Here is a 21,801-nt window from a genome sequence, read left to right as displayed (position 1 = left end):
AATTCTCCATGTTTATAGTTTGCAGAGCATTGTATATATTTGCACTGGAAATCAGGAAAGCTTGGCTTTATGCCTGGCTGCACCTCGGGCCAAGTGTGTGACCTTGTGGAGGTCACCCCACTTGAGACCTCAGTTTCTTCACCTATAGAATTAGGGGCTTAGGGTTTATGACTTCTAAGAATTATTGATGTAGTAAGGCAAATATTTTTACCTCCCTTTAGAGATGAGAAAATGAGAGCCAAGGAAGACTTGCCCAAAACTGCTTGAACAGAACTGGGAACAGAATCCATTTCTTTTGGTTCTACATTGTGTGCTCTGTGGGACTGCGCACTGTTATTACATCATATAGAAACTTGAAGACATTCAGACTTATACCCTTGAAAGAGGTAGTGACAGACAAACAGAGACAAAGAGAAACATCAATACTAAGAGCATAAGCAGCTCTGGCCTCCATTCCCAGGGAGCATGATGTAGAGATGAGACCCCACCTGTCAGTCTGCCTCCATACCCAGGCTCTTCTTATTGGGCATACCTCCCACCCCACTAATGGACCCAGGCTTTAAGGCTATGGCATTATGACTCTATGTGACTTGCCTATAGAGTGAGAGACTGTGGACTTCAGAGTCAACACAGACTCGGGTTCAAATCTCTGCCACATACAAGCTGTGTGATGTTGGGTCTGTCATGTCTGTCATTTCCACACCTCAATTTCATTATCCACAAAGTGGGGATAATATCACTACCTAACCTCACAGAGCCAAATCAAATAATACATGGAAACCCTATGCCTCAGATACATCAGGCATGGTCCTCCCTGGTTGATTTTAAATCAAGGTTAGACCTGCTTGGTTACCCCAAGAGTGCCTCTTGGTTTCAGTGACCACACTTCTAAAGTTTCAGTATCTCTCAGTACATTTTTCAGTCAACACATCTATAGAAATAAAAGACTGTTACATCAAAATATAATACAAGGAGGAGGTGGAGCCAGGCAGAAAGCCAAGCTTTCCTGATTTCCAGTTCAAATATGTGCAATGCTCTGCAAACTGTAAACATGGAGAATTATTCCAGAGATGGGCACAAGCCCATAGAAAACTTTCTGTAGGTTTTTTAATGCTGTATTCATTATAACAATGTGTGTCACGTGTTTTGCTGGTTCTACGAGGGATCACAGTGTGACGTTCATTATGAACCATGCTGTACCTCCTAGTGCTGCCCCAAACACATTCCCATGTCTCCTGTATTTTGCTCTGTTTTGCCTAGGATTTGACAATGTCTTAAGCTGAGAAAGTTTGCATGGTGCACGAAGGTGTGCAAGTATGTGTGGGATAATACACAGATCCATGCTAATTGTTGGGTGATCAAGAAGTCGTGTTTCATGTATTTAACTTCTAGCACAATGGTTTCTTGCATGAATATATAATATTTTATTGTCTTAAATACTTTTTGGGGCTGGGGTTGACACATTGTAATTTGTTCCCATTTAAAGTAATGGGGAATACACACCTAGTTAGCATTGTTACACCGAACATCTGATTTCCAGGAATGGATTACTGACATTCAGGAAGAGATGCCTGTACTTTAAAAAGTCCATACGCTTTCATCATTCCGAGTTTAAAAAAAGGAAAAAAAAAACTGCCTAAAAGATGCACATATAAAAGAATGTTTGTCACAGTTTTATTTTAAACTGCAAAACTTTGGAAACCTAAATGGTTAATAACAGAGTATCTGTTAAATCAGTTCTTATAAGTCATATAATTAAATCCTATATTGTCATTTCAATCATTTTTGAAGAAATTTAATTACATGGGAAAATTCTTGTAGTATGTTATTAAGTGCACAGGGATCAACACAGCATATATAACATGATTTTGTTATATATGCAAACTTTGTAAAAGATAAATATTTATATGTGTAGAACATATATGCTCTAAGAACTTCAGTAAAGGGTAAACAGTGGTTATCTCTGGGAGGGTAATGGATGAATTTAACTTTTCTCTTACTGTTTTCATATAAAATCTCATTTTTCTCTAATGACGATGTATTAGATTTATAATTTTTTTTAAAAAGAAGAAAGCTATTTCAAAAAAATATAGCAGGGGTTGTGGTAACTTTGAAAATGACAATAATTGCAGCAGCAGCCATGGCCACAGCAGCTAACACTTAAGTAGCACTTAACTATATTAATTCATAGATAATGAATAAAAGCCACCCTAGAAGCCCACAGTGAACTTGGCCTCAGTAATACCATCCACATATAGTCCAGTGTCTGCCCTGAGGATGGTTTCCAGTGTAGAAAATCCACTGAAGCCAGAAGTGTTTGGCCAAAGGTCAGAGGGAAAGAAGCTGACCTCAGTGGGCCCTCAGATAAGCCACACACAGTATTGAGATGTTGAGGAATGGAAGGAAAACAGGACTTGAGAGCAGACAGGCCTGGATTCAAATCCTGCCTGGGCCCCTTACCTCCCCTATGATCTTGAAGAAGTAACTGAGCCCTACTGAATCCCAGCTTCCTCATAAGTAGAGTAAGAACAGCTCTCAGGGTGAGCAGCTCTTGTGACAGTTAAAGGTGACAGCGTGTGAAAGTGCCTAACATATAGAAGGTACTCAATAAATACTTCTCTCCGCTTCGCTTCAGTGCTAGTGACTGTCACTGGCTTCTTCGATCCCTCTCCTTTATGATTGGTCCTAATATATGGTGCTGGTATTTGCATCAAAAAAAAAAAGAATGACAGTAGTTAAGCAAAATAGTGCTTGGTTAAACTTATCCTGTATATAGATAAATATTCATTAATATCTGCTGTGTGAGTGAATGAAGAATGAGAAAGGGAGGCATTGAGCAAATGAATGACTACATGCTCTGAGAATAATGTTCTTACACCACTCGTCTGCTTTTTTCTTTTTAGCTTATCCACTCAGCAAATGCCCTCCTCCCACCATCCTCCCCAATGCCGAAGTCGTCACAGAAAATGAAGAGTTCAACATAGGTACCCCCTCCCAAAGCAGCCAGAACTGGGCTGGCGAGGAGCTGGGTAGAGGCGGGGCTGGCCAACGAGGCTCCTTTCTTCCTGCAAGGGAGAGAAACAGTAGGCCGGGTACAAGAGGGTTGATATTCCGTCAGCTGAATTTGCACCCAAAATACAATCTTTTTCCTTTTAGCCATACCTAAGCAGAGGAGCTGGGAAGGCAGTTTTCTTCTGTGACTCAAGTCAGTTTGTTTTTGAGAAGTAAATCCATGCAAGACAGTATAAAAAGTTCCTGGAATGTGGAAACATTCCTAGGCTCAGCAAGGTTGAGCTCTGAGAAGGGGCAACAGCTGTCCGGGTCATTTGATTGGAGTGGAACTAGTTAATTAAGCCTGAACTGAATGCAACCTACTGCTGATTATCTGCCTGGAAGGGGGGCCAGTCAGCCTTGCCCAGACTTCTCCAGGGAATCCCCATATTGATCTCTCTCTGACAGGTGACATCGTGCGCTATAGGTGCCTTCCTGGCTTTACCTTGGTGGGGAATGAAATCCTGACTTGCAAACTTGGAACTTACCTGCAGTTTGAAGGGCCACCCCCAATATGTGAAGGTAATAGCACCGAGCCATGCCTTTATGGGTCTAGAGTTCCTCCAAAACATAGCCCTGTTTTACTCCTTTTTGTATCTCCATTCCCTGCCCTTAAAGTAAAAGGTCACTTAATGAATGTCTGGATGAATGAGTGCTTGCTCTAGATAGATTCTCTGACATTAGGTCTGGGGCTACAGATTGGCCATAATGACCACATTTATTTCTGTCTTCCTTTTTTCTAACTGGCATTCTCTGGAAATGACATATTGATCCTGGGAGGAGGATGTTCTGGGCCCCAGGGTGGGGCTTGCCCCACTGGCATGCAGAAGCGCTCAGGCTCCTGCATGTGAAATAGGTAACCAGGAGGCCACATTTGTCTTCATCCCAGTGCAAAGCCTTGAGAGAAGATGAATTCACTTTACCATGTTATCCCAGCTAGAACCGAAATACCACACTCCACTCATGCAGCATCTGACCTAGGGCAAGATTCTAACTGTCCCGTGCCTTGGTTTTCTGATTTGTAAAAGAAAGATACTGATATCACTGATGCCATGCCCTTATCATGAGGAATTAAATGGGTTCATAATGTAAAGCACATTAGAACTATGCCTGGCACGTAGTAACTGCTCGGTGTGGGCTCTTGTTATTGTTACTAGTACTACTACAGCTTCTAGTACTATAGCCAACAAATATTTGGTCTAGGGATAAGCAGGTCAACTTCTTCACCTTTTGGAAAGCAAGAGTAGGGAGAATTTGCAATATGCAGTATTAGTGAGAAAGGGAGAGGTCACAAACTCCAGTATTAGGCTGCCCCCAATATATTGAGAAATTTGGTATTATTTCACTTGAGCTGACCCACCCACATACAAAACACCCAGCCCCCAGTAAAAGTGAACTTTTGCCTTCATCCTGCTCCAGGACTTCCATGACTTGCTCCAGCCTTACTTTCTCATCTCTGACTGTTTCTGTGTCTCCATGGCTCCAATCTTCTTAGCTTTACTCCCCATCCTCAGCCTCATGCTTCCCTCTGGGACTCAGTGTTGAACTTGGCTTCTCAAGATGTGACCGTTCATATATTAATTATCCCAATATGCCATGCAACTAACCCACCTGAAGTGTATGCTTCAAAGGCTCGTAGTATATTCAATTATGCAACCATTACCACACCAGTTTTAGAGCATTTTCATCACCCCAAAAAGAAACCCTGTACCCATCAACAGTCAGTTCCAATTTCCTTCCAGCCTCCTCAGGTCTGGCAACCAACAATCTAGTTTGTGTCTCCATGAATTTGCCTATTCTGGATATTTCATATAAATGGAATCCTACAATGTGCGGTCTTTTATGACTGACTTCTTTCACTTAACATAATGTTTTCAAGGTTCATCCACACTGTAGCATGTATCTGTACTTCATTCCCTTTATATTTTTTTGAAGTATAGTTGACATACAATCTTATGTTGGTTTCAAATATAGGACACAGTTCATTCCTTTTTATTCCCAAAGAATGTTACATTGTATAGATACCACATTTTGTTTATCCACTTATCAGTTGATGATATTTAAGTTGTTTCTACTTCTGGATATTATGAATAATGCTGTCGTGAACATTCATGTACAAGTTTTTGTGTAAACATGTTTTCATTTCTCTAGGTATGTATCTAGGAGTAGAATTGCTGGGTCATGTGGTAACATTATGTTTAAACTTTTGAGGAACTTCCAGACTATTTCTCTCAGTGGCTGAATCATTTTCCATGCCCACCATCAGTTCCAAATTCTCTATATCCTCTATTATAATTATGTCTTTTTAATTAAAACTATCCTAGTGGATGTAAAAGGCTCCCCACTGTGGTTTCGATTCGTATTTTCCTGATAGCCGATGATGTTGAGCATTTTTTCATGTGCTTATTGTCCATTTGTGTATCTTCTTTAAAGATATGTCTATTCAGACCCTTTGTCCATTTTAACTAGGTTATTTTTCTTCTTATTGTTGAGTTGTAATTCTTTATGTATTCTAGATACAAGTCCCTTATCATGTATGTGATTTGAAAAAAAAATTTCCCACTCTGTGGGTTGTCTTTTCATTTTCTTGATGGTGTTCTTTAAAACAAAAAAAATAGTTGATTTTGATGATACCCAATTTATATTTTTTTCATTTGTTTGTTTGTGCTTTTGCTGTTGTATCTAAGAAACCATTGCCTGATCCAAGGTTAAGAAGATTTACATCTTTGTTTTCTTCTAAGACTTTGTAGTTTTAACTCTTATATTTAGGTCTTTCATCTGTTTTGATTTAGTTTTTATACATGATATGAGGTAGGGGTCCGACTTCATTCTATTGTATGTGGCTATCCAGTTGTCCTGGCACCATTTATTTGAAAGACTATTCTTTCCCCAGTGAATTGTCTTGGGGGGGGGCACCCTATCAAAAATCAATTGACTATAAATTTGGGAGTTTGATTCTTGGTCCTCAATTCTATTCTTTTGATCTATAAGTCTATCCTTATGCTAGTACCACACTGTCTTGATTACTATAGCTTTGTAGTATGTTTTAAAATCAGGAAGTGTGAGTCCTCTATCTGTGTTCTTCTTTCTCAAGATTATTTTGGATATCCTAGATCTATTGAATTTCCATATGAATTTTTGGATCAATCAATATCTGTAAAGAAGCCAGCTAGAATTTTTATAAAGGTTAAGTTGAATCCATACATCAGTCTGGGTGGTATTGCCAACTTAGTAATAGTAAGTCTTCTAGTCCAGGAACATAGAATGTTTTTCCATTCATAGTCTCTTCAATATAACTTCATTTTACCTTTTGGCTTTATTCTGTTCCTTTCTACCTCAGCTAATTCCCTGTCCAATGAAGTTCTAATCTCCTATGGCAAGAACCAAACATTTTCTATTGTCCCATAAGCATGTCTTTTACAATGGCAATATAGAAAATTTGGTGAAATTCAAATCTAAAAATATCACAGTGTAACTATAGAACATCAACGTAAAAAATGTTATAGCCATTATAAAGAAAGGACAAATCAGACTCAGCATAATTTGCATCAGCCAAAAAATAAAATGCAGGAGGAAAAATAATTGTAAACTGAAATTCTAAACACAGCCAGATTATCATATAATTGTGAAAATGAATTACTGAAATCTTCAGATGCACAAAAACTAGGTAAAATTACTGACTTACTCAAAGCATAACTAGCGGTTATGTTTCAGTACATTAGTCAGAATAGGACAGGCATATGTTACAATAACAAGCAGCTCCCACATCTCAGTGGTTAATACAACAATGTGTTATTTCTTCTTCAGGCAAAATTTGCTATAGTCCAGTGACTCAACAGAGCCTGTGACTTTAATGATCCAGGGTGCTTGAGTCTTATGTTCCTCTCTGAAAACTAGGCCTCCCCCTTGATCCTACACGGCAGTAGGGTAAGAGAAAGAAAGCATATCCACATAAGGGCTTTTCACTTCCTCAGCCCCAAAGTGAAACATGTTATTCTACTCATACTTCATTGGCCAGAAATAGACACATGGATGGAAAGTGAAGCTTCTTCATATGATCAGGAAATAAAAGACAATCTGATATTGGTAAAGCCTGGAAATATCTGCCACATTCATCAAGAAAAAAAATGAATATGAATAGAGTGGTTCAGATGCAAAAAAAGTAATCAGTCAAGAAAGCAGTAAGCGTGTAGTAAATCTAAACAATACTGATCATAGAAAGTAAAAAATATAAAGACAACTGGACAAATAAATGACATTGGAAAACCTACTTAGAAGAAAGAAAAGTGACCTGAGGACTCTTTCCTGTTAAGGAGAAGCATAGATGTTGATTAACCCTGTACATTATTTAAAATATATAAATTTAGATATAATACTAATTTTGGAGATAGTTTATTTAAATTATGGATAGCCATAGTATGTGTAAACTCTAAATACATAACTAAGACTAAAGAGAATAAAGAAAATTACTACAGTAGAAAACATTAAAGGAGAAAAACAGAAATAAGGTAGCAAAACTAAGTGCAAATGTATTTGTAACCATAGTAAATATAATTAAATAAAACTGCTAATTAAGGGATAGAGACTTTCAGATTAAAGTCTAGTTATAAGCTTTCCATAAACTTAGACTTGAATGTCTTCATCTTCTGCCTCCCTAAAGTCACAGTAGAAAGATGTCACTCATCCTTGGTATGAAACAAAACTTTGAAAAAATAGTAAGCAAATACTAAAATCCCCAAGATTGGGTATAGCAAAAATAATATTGAGACAGAAAGTATTAAAGGGAATAAAGACAGAAATTTTATACCAAGAAAGAAAATCTATCAAACATATAGAATAGTCAAAAACTTCTTTGTACCTAATAACATAGTACTGAAATACATAAAGGGAAAAAAATGACAGAATTACAGGGAGAAAAGGACAAATTCACAATTACAGTTGGAGATTTTAACACCTCTTTCAGTGACAGACCAAAAACAAGGAGTTACTATAACATTAAAATAACATGGGTCTATCAATTAGTGAGGTTTTGCTGCATAAAAACCGTGTCAAAATGTAGAGGATTTAAACAGTTATCACTTATTTTCTACAAAAGATACCCTTTAAATATAAATACCAGATAGATTGCAAGTAAAAGGAGAGAAAAAGATATTCTTTGCAAAACGGTAAATAGAAGAACATAAAGAAATTTGGGGTAATATTGTCAACAAGGAGTATTACCAGAAATAGAGATATTTTATAACTGACAAAAGTGTTAATTCCATTAAAAAGTATATGTAAATGTATATGCAGATGATAAGAGAGCTTCAAAAGACATGAAGGAAAAACTGACAAAACAATGTGAGAAAGTAAAGGCAAATACAGAATGAGAAGATACTCACTATACATATATATTTTTTTAAACTTGTGTCTAGACTATGTAAAGAATTTTTACAACTCACAATAAGACAATCTGATAAAAATGTAGACAAGAGACTTGAATAGACACTCTACCAAAAAAGATATATGAATAACCAGTAAGTATATGAAAAGGTGCTCAACATCATTAGTCATCAAGAAAATGCAAATTAAAGACATAATGAAATACTACTATGCACCCACTAGAATGGCTAAAATTTAAGACTGAAAATGCTAAGTATTGACAAGGATGTGAAGCAACTGAAACTCTCATGTATGCTGGTTAAAATGTAAGATTGTACAGTCATTTTGGAAAACTGATAGGCAGTTTCTTTCAAAGTTAAACATACACCTACCCTTTTACTCAGCACTTTTATTCCTAGTTACTCATCCAAGGGAATGAAAACCCATATCCACAAAAAAGAGATGGAGAAGCCATTGCACAGAGAGGAAATAATATCTTCCAGACCACACAGGTAGTAAGTGACATAAGTAGGCTCTAAATCTAGGTGTGTTTGACTCAGAATCTCATGTTCTTTCCTCTACTCTATACTTTCTTTGTACAAAACAAACCTATTTAATGAATTAACTCTTGGATTTGAGGATGCCTTACTGTTGTCTGTATGTACATATTCCCACCTATCCCAAAGCCCATATCAGAGCTAAGTGATTACAACACACTGGACAGGCCTGAGTCCCAGCAATATAGTAACGCTGACACAATCTGAGGTCACCTCATGCCATGGGGCAATATAATGATAAATGTTGGGGTCTTTTCTGAATATGCTCAAATATACTATTTTTCCACTGGTTGTCTTTTGCACCAAGGAAATGTGTTGGCCCTAGTGCCACCTCCATCCCACGTACCTAGTATTTCTCTTTCTCTCTCCAAGTGCACTGCCCAACGAATGAGCTTCTAACAGACTCCACAGGTGTGATCCTGAGTCAAAGCTACCCTGGAAGCTATCCCCAGTTCCAGACCTGCTCCTGGCTGGTGAGAGTAGAACCTGAATATAACATCAGCCTCACCGTGGAGTACTTTCTCAGTGAGAAGCAGTATGATGAGTTTGAGATCTTTGATGGTAAGTCCAGTGTTGTATATTTCCCTGCTGCAGATGGCATGGACTTGCTTTAGAACCCTAGGAGTTTACACCTTGGCCTCCTTATCAGAGCTTTCCAGAGGCTTCAAACAACAAGATCTTTCTCTATCACAGAAACCCCAGTACCATGGAAGTTGATGGGTTACATAGCCCAAGGGGCAGGGCTGCTGTATTACTTTCTTACTCTAGCCGTAATCAAAGCTAGCACCCTGAATGTCAACCAATACATGGGTCATAGCAGGATTCCCAAGGGAAGAGCATGCTGCCTCCAAAACCCAGAGGAGTCTGCCAAACATTGTGCTTCTTTCTTGGTGGTACAATAACTTGCTCTTCAATTTGAAGGAAATGTTTCATCATGTCCCAAAGCGCTGGACCCTACAAATTTCACCTGACTCTTTGTAGGCTTTATCTCCTACCCTTTGGAGCACGTATATCTTGCAAAGGCATCTATCTACACCAGATGTCTCTTCTGTCTTATCAGATCCCATTAATACAATGTCATCAATAGAGAGAACCAGTATGTTACATTCTGCAGGATGTCCAGATGGTCCACATCTCCTCATACAATACTGTGATAAAGAGCAGGAGAATTAACATAACTCTGGGGCAAGGCCATGCATGTATACTGTTGCCTGTCTCATGTGAATGCAAGGTGCTTCAATCCTCCTTTCTGACGGATGTGGAAAAGAACACATGGCTACATCATCACTGCATCCCATAGAACCAAGGCTCTGTTAATCTGCTCTAATGAAGATTACTACATCTGGCACAGCTATTGCGACTAAGGCTCCTACTTGGTTCAGTTTGTATGAGAGATGGACCAGGGCCAGGACTCCATTTATTCTAATCCCAACTCTCAAGACGCTGCTACTCAAACAGAGGAGCCACGATAATGCTTTCAATTTTGCTATTGAAATTTTCAATACACAAAAATTTCAGATAGTCCCCAGGTATCAGCATCAATTCACACTCCATGTCCAAAAAACATTCAAAATACCTGGACATTCCTTTTTCTCCAATATTCAGTTACCTGAGGAACTAGTGGCAGGTCTTTTGGGGGATGGATGGAGGGATCACTACTATACACAATTGGTGTCGCTTTGTAGGCCCCTTTCTCATGGGGATCCAGCCTCTTCTTCAGCCAAATATTCTAGAGGAAGAAATGAAACCTGGCTCAGTCTCCAAATTGGGTCAGGGATTGTAGCTTTCCCCTGTGGTTAACTGTACTCACCCTTTTAGTTATGTACTCGTGATCTGATTTGTTCATCTATTCCTGTTTCTTGGCTGCCCATCTGTCTTGCCTTTGGAATGCTGGATCCTGGGAGCCATCTCCTTAGATCCTGCAGCTTAGGATCTCCCACCTGCCGTTCCTACCTTGCCTCCCTTGTTAGTGATTATACTAACCTCACTTCTGATTGTGAAGTGCTCCCACCAGGCCTCCGTATTCTAGAATCTTCTCATCCCCTTCAATACAGAAGCCCGGTTCTGTGACAGCATCTCCTGCCATCAGTTTCAGCCTGCTGAGGACAGCCATTACTGAGGTTGTCCCTGATGCCTCACCAGTACATTTTACTGCTTTAGGAACTGGTGTATTCCCTGGTCCTCCTGAGGAACATGGCCAGCTAATGGGTGTTCTGGTCTGATACAGTAGACCTACTCTGACACGCCACTCCTCTGGCCCTTTTACCCCCTGCCATCATATCTTGTCACGGCAGTTTTGACAGCTCTATTTTGCTTAATATGGTCCATTACTATTGCCAAGCTTCCCAGAGCTGTCTCAGCAGCATGTTAGAACTATCATTTGGCTACTTCCAGGGCAATAAATCCTGTGTTATGAATTACCCAGCTTTATATCCTGCCTTCTTGAACCAGCTCCCTCAGGAGGTATTCACAAGCATTGAAGGGAGGAAAAAAAGAAAAGGAGGGCCTTTCCAGGAGAATCCTGGGAAGCCTTTGAAACCCAGTTTCTTCCATTAACCAGCTGCTTGACCTTGGGCAAGTCCCAAGATGGCAAATAGATTTCATCGCAGCTGCCAGCTCCTGAAGGTTGACTTGGTTAACTGTACTCACCCTTTTAGTTATGTACTCGTGATCTGATTTGTTCCGGTCTGATACAGTAGACCTAATCTATGTGCCCGTGGCTGCAGAGAGGGGAGGGGAAGGATGAATGAGCACACGCTGGCCAGGAACAAGGTACCCGGCTGTTCTGAGCCTTCGCATCCTCCGTGAGGAGGGGAAGGTAGGAGGTGGTCACATTAAAGGTATCAGATCGAGAATCTTTGATCTGTGACAGTTTGTAACGCCGTGTCCTGTACTCTTGCCCCCAGGTCCCTCAGGGCAGAGCCCTCTGCTGAAAGCCCTCAGTGGGAATTACTCGGCTCCCCTGATTGTCACCAGCTCAAGCAACTCTGTGTACCTGCGCTGGTCGTCTGACCATGCCTACAATCGGAAGGGTTTTAAGATTCGATATTCAGGTGAGTAAAACAAAAGGCCTCATGACAAGGGCCTCCGCCCTTGAGTCCCTTAAGGGAATCAGAGAAGCCATGGGCCACAGCCTCATCGTTGGAGGGGTTCCTCCTCGGGCACGGGACTGACAGGCTTCCTCCTCTCTAAACCTCTCTCACCCGTAGCTGCACAAGGCTCCTCGGCGTTTTCCTACCTCCCCCTCTTCTCCTCCTTTCCCCACTTTTAACCTCTTTCCTCTCTTCTGCATATACTGCTAGCCTGTGTCTCTTGAATAAGTTTATTATATGTGATCTGATAATGCCTGTAGGTGAGACTATCCTTCACACATAAATGAAAATTCCTTAAAACTGAAAAACCCTAAGATGTGGGTCTCCAGATGGCAAATGTTAACAGGCAGCAAAGGATAGGCCGTTTACATCCAAGAGCCTCTCTTCTGCTCTGCAAGCCATTTGTCACAGGCAGACTCAGACCAAGGGCCAAGCCAGCCAGCCAGCTGACCAGGGCGATGGTCTACCAGGGGCATAGGAACATCCCTGGAAATGTAATGAGATGGAGAAAGTCAAGTTTATCTGACCTCCCGTCGTGGGGGTGTATTACTGGCTACAGTTGGAAAGACAATTTGATAAGCTGCCTGATGCCCATTTTGAAGGGACAGAGTAGGTCCCGTGAGCTCCCGGCTGGGCTCTGCAAGCTTGGAGCGAATCACTTAAGACCATGGGGACTTTGCGCCATGCGCCAGTTTCCCTCCAGCACTCTCCCCCCAGCTGCAGTTGGCCTGAGTTCCAACAAATGCTGGGCAGGTTTTTAACAAGTACTAGTTAGAGGCAATGTCAGTTACAGCCTGCCTGAGTTCCTCCTTGTCCCGGTCCATCTCTTCTCGTGCGCCACCTACTTGCAAGGCCAGCCTGAGCTTAGCAGGCCCCTTGAAGTCATAAAGAACTCGGGTAAGGCTTCAGGGAGAGAAATCCAGATGAAGCTGAGAGCCTGTGGAGAAGGATCTTTACTATCTCACAATCCATTTTCTCTGCTAAGCTGACCCTAAATTCCTTTCCCCCGCGCACACAACAGAGAAGGTGGCTTCACCACCCCCAGGGTCACTCATCAGCTCTGCCACTAACTAGCTGAGTGATTATTAGACAAGTCACTTCCCCTCCGCAGGCCGCAGCTTCTTCATGACGAAAAAGAAATTTAAGGCACCTCTTGGGGAGATAAGGCTGCATTCCGGAAGCACAGCAGTGCAGAGGCATTTTGCAAGGATAGTTGCTCAACTAGGAACTAAAAGCCATTAAGAAGTTGCCCTTTCCTTGATGTTTTTAATCACTAATCATATGTTTGGAGGTACTGAGTCGGTTGTAATTATAATATATATGCCACATAGAAAGTGAATTAATTACACAATGAAACAATTAGGGCTTAATTAAAATACAGTAGGCGTGTAATTCGCACATGCACCTATCTCTGCGACTAAGCATATTTTATATCTGAGATTCTTGACTGAGGAAGACATGCAGATTCGATGTACACAGAACACAGGTGGCAAGGCAGGAGTACATGCCTGGCTTGGGAGGGAGGAGTTTAAAACACTCATTTCGCAGCAGAGGAATGTGATCAACGAATAAGAGGTGAGAGGCAGGCACTGCAGGGAGGTGCTCTGGGGCCCTGGGCCCTCCGTCCTGCAGTCTCGCTCGCCTGCCCGGAAGCCCCAGCCAGGGACTCCGAGCAAAGGGCCATGTTCTGAATGTCCCTCCGCCCATACCTTTCCCAGTCTCACAGAACTTCCCCGGAGGATCCCTGGCACAGGTGAGGAAAGCCAATCTCAAAGAGCTTTGGGATTGTCCCAACTCACAGACTTAGAAATGTCAGAAAACAGGACTTGAGCAGAGGCCTAACTGGCCCCTGAGTCCACCCACTGTGATCACACCTTTCTGGAACCAACCCCACTGGATTCTGTTTTCTACATTTATTTGGGATCTGATGGGATTTGAGAGGCTGACCTTAGCTACAACCAGTGCTGCCTGCAGGCTGCAAAGAGGACCCAGTGCTTCCTGTGTTGCCTTCTTCTTTTCTTTGGCTTCTCTAAACTGGGTAGCCAATTTTCAATATCACCCCTCAGGCCTTCCTAAATAGCAGTGGACCTGGGAGTGGCGAAGACAAGGAAATGGGGGAGAAAAGAGGGGGTGGGACGTGCAGGAAGAGCATGTCTGTCTGTCTACTTGTGCATGGTCTCCTGAACATGGTCTTGTTTTTCAGCTCCCTACTGCAGCCTGCCCAGGGCTCCACTGCATGGTTTCCTTCTGGGCCAGACCAGCACCCAGCCTGGAGGCTCCATCCACTTTGGCTGCAATGCCGGATACCGGTTGGTGGGACACAGCATGGCCATTTGTACCCGGCACCCCCAGGGCTACTTCCTGTGGAGTGAGGCCATCCCTCTCTGTCAAGGTGAGAAGCACAGGAAACGGGGGTAACAGGGGGTTCTGATCCTGTTCACATCTTGGGCTTGTACCAGGACCAACCACTTTCAAAGTGGGTTTCCTCATTGATAGCTAGTTCATTCTTTCAGCAAACTTATATTGAAGATCCACACTTTCTTGAGCCCTAGGGATCTATAAAACACAGTCCTAGTGTTCTCAGAGCAATGAGGGAGATGGATTTTGTAGCCACATAAATGCAAAATGGCAGAGGAAAGAAGTGCTCTCTCAGGAATATAGACAGTGCTGTGGGAGCCCAGAGGTAAGTAGTCCTCCTTTTGGACAGCCAGAAGGGCTCCCAGAAGAGGGGATACTTGGGCACAGGATCATCGAGTGAGTAGGGTGGGAGGCCAGGCATTGGCAAGGGAAACATTCTAGACAACGGCAAGAGCATTTGCAAAACCGCAAACTTGAGAGAGATCACAAGCTATGCAGAGCTATCTGGGCTGGCTGAAGTGCTAGGTCAGAGGAGGACAGGGGAAGAAGGAAGCAGAGAACAGCCACCATCACAATACTCAGTTATCAACAATCAAGCCTGTGATGTGTACCAGGCAATTTGTATGCACTGCCTCCCATAATTTATGGGGCTTTTTTTCCCTTAAAGTGATATGCATTCAGACTAAAAATCTGAAAAAGAAAAAACCTATAGGTATGCAAAAGAAAACATTTTAAATAACCTATAATCCCATCAACCAAGATCAGCACTGTTAACATTTCAGCACATTTCCTTTGGTCTTTTATATATTGTTTACAAAAATGTCATCATCAGTGCACAAAGCACTTAATATTTCTTAACATCTATCATGCAGCTAAATGCTCATCCTCTTCATTGTTTTTGATGGTTGCATAGTATTATAGACAAACTGTTATTTATTCAAATATAGTCCTCTTGTGGGTCATTTGAATCTCCATATTTTTTGCTAGTATAAACAGTGCTGCTATTAAAATCCTTAAAGTTAGATCATTATGAACACCCGAGTTTATTTCTTGAAGTAAATTCCCAGAAATGAGATGGTTGAATCATAGCCCGTGCAAAATCTACAGCTTTGGGTATTTACTGGCCTCAGGAAAGCTTGTCTTCGCTATCGCTTCCCCCAGCGGCACGTGAATGTTGCCCTTTCTCCCACATTCTCAACATCAGGTACTTCAGTCATACGAGATAAGAAAAACTTTGCCAATTATATAGACATAAAAAGGAAATCACATTGGTGTTTGATTCCTTGTTCTTTGGCTCCCAGTGTGGTGATGTACTTTCTTAATGACATCTGTCATCTCTGACCCTCAGAACCTTCTTGCCTGCGCCTGAGCATTCTCAAAGAACAGAAACGTGTCCTTAATATGATACCTGATGCCCTAAGCAAAGGTCCCAGATGACTGACTGTCCACGAATGGCAAAGATCATTTGGCTTTGGTTTCCATGTCTCTTGACTGTATCAGCACAGGCAGGTCTCTTTTCCAGAGCTCCAGGTGGAAGCTGGCAGGCCCCCCACATCTCTGTTTTCTTCTGTCACTTTCCAAAATAAGCCCCACTAGGCCTCTGCCCACTCATCCCCTTACTACTCTGTTCTCTGTTTCTCCCCATCCCCACCGCAAGCTTCCCACTGACATCCTTCCTCTCAGCCATTCCCTCTGAGCTCTCTGGAATCCTGGTTCCATGGCCAACAGGCATGCCCCCTTGGTCATTAAGCCAGAGGCTCTCTTCACTTCCTCCCTCCAAGGAGACTGTTTCTCCTCTAAGAGCGCAGATCCTGTGGCCCTTTCAAGTAAAGGGTGTTAACCCCCATTTCCCACATAACCCAAGGCCAGGAAAGGCCTGGCATTTGTCCAATCCCCTATTGCTGCTTCAAAAGCATAGCTTCTCCAACGGCCGTATGTCATTAGAGATTCTATGACTCCTAACGCCTCCTCCTCCTTCCCCAGCCCATTTCCTCACTACATATTCCCTCCCTCAAAGGTCTGATTCTGCCACAGCTTCAAATACCTAGTGATTCTTCATCTGCTCTTCTAGCTGTAGGAAGAACCCCTCTTACCTCAGGGTTTGGAGGATTCTGTTTTGGCATAGAGATCAGCAGACAGGCTTCTGGTCTCTAATTTATCTTCTGTCTTGTTAGTTATCCACAAGAGCCAGAACAGGGTCAGAGAGAAGTGGCTGCTGCCCACTTCCTTCAGCTCTGTCTCCAGATTGACTCCTTATGCAAAATGTCAGTGGGGATCTAAGTATTTCATCCTAAAGGGTTCAAAGAAGTAGGGCAGTTAGTTGATCACATATGACAATTTGGCTAATCTAGTACCAACAAAGTTGCTTAAAGTCTTACTGTTTAGGCATTAAAAGAGTATCATATTCAAATGCTCCTTATTTCCTCATTCCCTGTGTTTCTAATCTTCCTCTTTTTGTCCCATATCCAGTATCTGAATCCTTCTTGCATCTTGGTATCCAGCCCCTCCCCATCTGGATAGTCCATCCTTCCCCATATCTTAAGGGAGCCCGAGCCCTATGCCTCTTCTATACATGCCAGTAGCATTCAGCATCATTGTTAGCCAACATGGATGGGACTTTTCTCTGCTTGAGCTTATTCTGGCTTTGAGTGAGGGAGGTCTGAGCGCTAGACTAGTTACAAAGGTGGGAGTAGATGAGGGATAATCATGGGTACTCTAATCAATCTCTCTTCATCTGTAATAGCTCCTGAACTATCAAAGGACAAGCGTGGCTTACAAATACTAATTTATTTCAAAGACCACACAAGCTCCTCTTACCTAAGTAACATGTATTCCTCCAGTAAGCATAGTGTAGTCCCTACTCCTTGTAAAATAGTGACCCTGGCCATGTTGCTGCATATCTTCTTCTCATGAGCTGTCACCTGGAGATTTCCTTCTCTCTGTATTCCTGAGTTAGTGTTACCATTTTTTATATCACATATCTTGCCCTTTCTTGGTGTCCATACTCTTTTTAATGGAATATAGCCTCAAGTAAATTCCTCAAAAGGGTTCATGAGAGGTAAATTATCTGACTCTTTAAATGTCTTTAAATATCTTTATTTTTGCCCTCACACATGCCTGGTAGATTGACTAGGTATAAAATTGTAGGTAACAAATCCCTTCCTTTAGAAAGTTAAAGGTATTGTTCCATTATCTTCAAACATCCATTGTTACTGATGGGAAGTCTGATATCAGTCTTATTCTCATTCCTTCACAGAGATGTCGTATTTTTTTTTTCCTCTAAAAACTTGTAGGATCTACTGTGTCTTTGGTCTTCTGAAATTCCGTAGTGATGTGTTTAAGAATCATCCCCTTTACACCCTTTGGCTCCCATTCAATATGAAGACTTGTGCCTCTCTTCAGCTCTGGGAAATTTTTATCTGTGATAATTCCATTCCTCCACTTTCATCTCTCTTTCTGGGACTCTGACCAGTTGAATATCGGACCTACTGGATGTTGACCTCCTGTGTTTTCAGTCTTTTGCTGTCATACAATCTTTTTGGTCTGTATTCTGGGAAATTCCCTTTACTTTTAATCGCCAGCTGTTTCTATTGCTTATTTTGGCAATCATATTTTTTATTTAAAAGAGCTCTTCTTTGTTCTTTTTCTTTTCCAAAGCAGACTCTTCTCATTTTATGAATACAATATGTACCTTGACTTTCTCAGGATACTGCTGATTACAAGTTTAAAGATTATGTATCTTCTATTTCCTGAGTTAGCTCTGTCCTAGAGGAGACCTTTTTTCTGTTTTTCTATTTTTTTTCTGTTTTTAATCTTTTCTTTGTGTTTGTCTTTCATGCCTCTGGTTTTCTTCATGTGTATAGTGATCCTTCATTGTTCATATGTTAAAGGGTAGATCAATTTTCTTCCAGGTAGCAGATGTGGGTTACCTTTGTTGTTATTATATACAGATATCTTTGCCCACTAGGTCTCTCCCATGAAAAAGAAGCTCAATTGAATATGTGGCAGAGATGAGCACGGAGAGTGTCAGTCTTTAGGCTGAGGGCCCTTAAATCTTAGAACTGAAAGAAATGTACTCTGGGATGCTGACTCATACCTCAGCAGCCCAAATTCTCTCAAGGGAGTTATTTTTCTTTGTTTCCTCAAGTGGAAAAGAAAACCCTCTCTATTTTGTTTGGAGAGTAGATACCTGAAGGCCTCTACACTATATTTAAGGGAAAGGAAAAAAGGAGAACTGTTCTCACCCTATAGCTACCTCCATGTATTCTGGTCTGCAGCTTTCCCTGCTCTACTGAATCTATTAACACACTTGCATCTTCCAAAGTTTTTTTTGAAATCTCCTCTGCTGGTGATCCTCAAATTTTCTTTTTTGTTATGAGGTGTTTTCCTTTTGCTAGTCTTTACTATAATGTTACTAGGGCCTTGGGGGAGAGGAAATGTAAAAGAGCATTCTCAGAACATCATCTGGAATTAAGTAAGCTCATGACTTTTATTCCCCTTTGCTAGCTCTTTCCTGTGGGCTTCCGGAGGCTCCCGAGAATGGAATGGTGTTTGGAAAAGAGTACACAGTGGGGACCAAGGCTATGTACAGCTGCAGCGAAGGCTACCACCTACGGGCTGGTGCCGAGGCCACAGCAGAGTGTCTGGAAACAGGCCTATGGAGCAACCACAACGTCCCCCCACAGTGTGTCCGTGAGTCCCTGGGCAGTGGAGAAGGGTATGAGGAGGGGCTGGGTAAGGAGCTGAAAAGATTCCTACAAGGAATGAGCTAAAAACCCAGTAATGAGGAAAAAAAAAAAAAACACATACATGGAGATTGAGGGTTTAAGGAGCAGAAATGGTTGGGTGGAATCATCCACCAGCTTGGGTTCCTATTTGAAATTACTCTCAAAGCATTGCTAGACCACTGCACCCTGAGATGGTCCCATAAACCATCATAAAACTTAGGAATTACCTGATTCACTTCCTTTTAGAAGGAAAAACTATCAGAGCATCTACATGTGTGTCTTTTGATCACAAAACTCTAAAATGGCAGAGGTACAGTTCAACTTTAAGTCCAAAGTCGCAAGCTGGCAACCTAATGAGCCATATCCAGTCCAAACATACAGGATCTTGTGTTTTTCTTTTCTTTTCTTTTCTTTTTTTTTAATGAGAAGTAACTAGAAGTTTACATCTATAATAGAATATATTCAAAATATTTGCTACTCCTTTCTTCTATGCCCACCCTACTAGGGAAATCCCCCCTTGTGTGAAGATCATCTTGTATTTCTCCTTCATTATGTTTCTTCGACCTATGGTGTGCTTTATAAAAATCTTTAATTGTTTCCCAGCATTTTAACATTTACGTAAACATCCCCATAGCTAGTTTCCCTTGAAAAATGAAGATATGACCAAATAGAACTCACAGCCTCACATCCAACGATCAGCATTGACTGAGTACCACGTCCCTTTTTTGTGGGTGTGGAAGGTAAGGTCTGCCCACCCCAGTTTGCCACATTTGCCACCCAGCCCACTTCATTTATTTGCCAAATCAGTCTGGGGACTGAAGATTCTTGGATTCATCATTATTGCATTACAGTCTCCCAGTCCCCAGCTCTGGACTCCTGCCAGTGACTTCCATAATCAGTCCTCCTTTCTGCTCCTTGTCTGTCCAGCTGTGACTTGCCCTGATGTCAGCAGCGTCAGTGTGGAGCATGGCCGATGGAGGCTCATCTTTGAAACACAGTACCAGTTCCAGGCCCAGCTGATGCTCATCTGTGACCCTGGCTACTACTACACTGGCCAAAGAGTCATCCGCTGTCAGGCCAGTGGCAAATGGAGTCTTGGGAACTCTATGCCCACCTGCCAAAGTAAGTGTAGGAGCAGAAGGTGGGCACATCTGGCACAGTGCCTCCAACCCCAACTATCCTGTACATAGGGAGGGGAAGAGGAAGGGTATAGCCAGGGACTGCGGTGTGCCTCTTTTTGAACACTCACCTAGAATCAGGATCTGGGAAGATGCCTACTCCTTTAAGGAAGCACTTCTCACAATCTTGTCATCTTATTAACAAGCTGCCTTTGTCCATGCAAGCATCCACTGATTCATTTATTCAACATTCATGCCAGGTACTGTAGAGGTATTAAGATACAAGTTTGTGGTTCCTGCCCACAAGAAGCTTATGGTCCCCTGGAGGGGCAGACAGATAAGAAGCAGTGGTCATGGGGTGTGGAATGGCCTCTAATGGGAGTGCGTATAGGAGGAATGGGTACAGCACAAGAGCAGGCCACCTAAGTGTGTCTGCCTCTCCCTTTATTGTTAATTTTCTCTGGTTCTTCAAGATGTTTTAAAAGCCAGGGTCTCTAGGAAGCAACTCTGAGGTTTATTGGAGAGTATTCTTGAGATCACCCCCACTGGGGAAGGGAAGGGAAGGCAGCAGGACTGGGGAGACGGAGTGGCTGAGCTCTGATGCAGCATCAGTGAAGGCCTCAGCTGACCCCATGGGGGGTTCAGAAGCTGGTATGACCCTCTAGAACTGCTACAGGTTGGGGTAAGGAGCCTTTGATCAAAAAATATTGGGTCCAGGCTTCCCCAGGAAAGAGCATGATTTTAGATGGAAGAACTCTTCAACCAAGGCCGTCTTCAAGGGCCAGCCCTGAGGGTTGTTAGCTAACAGCTGGGGAGAAACGTCCTTCCATCCTAAATGGGGGTCCGAGTGGCTCATCCCAGCATCCTCTACAATAGGGATATACTCATATTATTTACTTAATCAATAAAGATGTGATAGAGGAAGTATGTGTTTGTAAAAGGGTGGTAGGAAATAGCTTGTCACTGAGCAGTGGGAAGTCTGAGCCTGGGTAGGAGAAGCAGGGGCTTCTTCTCTACACCTATGACCCAAGACCCTGTTGTCTTTATTCATGAAAGTGCAGACTCACAGTGGAACGTAACCGTGTATATGGCAGAGTGGAAGTCATGGGCATGTAACTTCAATACAACGAAGGTACTCACATGTCAGTGTGGTCTTGGCCATTCGGCCTCATCTCATATGCCAGCCAGCCGCTACCTGCTCTGTTGAGAAGGAGTGTGAAACTGCTGCTGGGCTCAGGAGAAAGGATAGGAAGCAGTTGCAGCGTCTGCTAGGACACCTAGGAGCACACCACAGCATCACCATCACTACACTGCAGTTAGTGGTTCCTAACCAGGGTGCATATCTGAACCACCTGAAGAATTGTTTTTAAATGCACATGCCTGGGCCCTATTTCTACCAATTGTGAATCGTGGGTCTGGAGTGAAGCCTGGGCATTTTATAAGCTCCTCAGGTGCCTCTGGCAATACCTCCAGTTCAGGATCACTGCCCAAGTGTGACATCATGACAGTCTCTGTCAAAACCCATATTCTGATCTTG

General features: G+C 42.2%; 1 protein-coding gene across 4 annotated transcripts in view; it reads left to right on the top strand.

The window, feature by feature from the left end:
* Window positions 1-21,801, top strand: part of CSMD2 (CUB and Sushi multiple domains 2) — a 598,906-nt gene that overhangs the window by 513,728 nt on the left and 63,377 nt on the right. For all 4 annotated transcript variants that reach the window (XM_057499978.1, XM_057499977.1, XM_036885219.2 and 1 more), the window contains 7 exons: window positions 2,904-2,984; window positions 3,460-3,573; window positions 9,342-9,530; window positions 11,876-12,022; window positions 14,265-14,453; window positions 18,926-19,111; window positions 20,074-20,268. In XM_057499978.1, coding sequence (XP_057355961.1) covers window positions 2,904-2,984; window positions 3,460-3,573; window positions 9,342-9,530; window positions 11,876-12,022; window positions 14,265-14,453; window positions 18,926-19,111; window positions 20,074-20,268 — 1,101 coding nt within the window. The remainder of the gene's footprint in view (window positions 1-2,903; window positions 2,985-3,459; window positions 3,574-9,341; window positions 9,531-11,875; window positions 12,023-14,264; window positions 14,454-18,925; window positions 19,112-20,073; window positions 20,269-21,801) is intronic.

This window comes from Manis pentadactyla, chromosome 4 (assembly GCF_030020395.1).
Source record: "Manis pentadactyla isolate mManPen7 chromosome 4, mManPen7.hap1, whole genome shotgun sequence".
Lineage (NCBI taxonomy): Eukaryota > Metazoa > Chordata > Mammalia > Pholidota > Manidae > Manis > Manis pentadactyla.
This window is presented reverse-complemented; position numbering and strand designations above follow the sequence as displayed.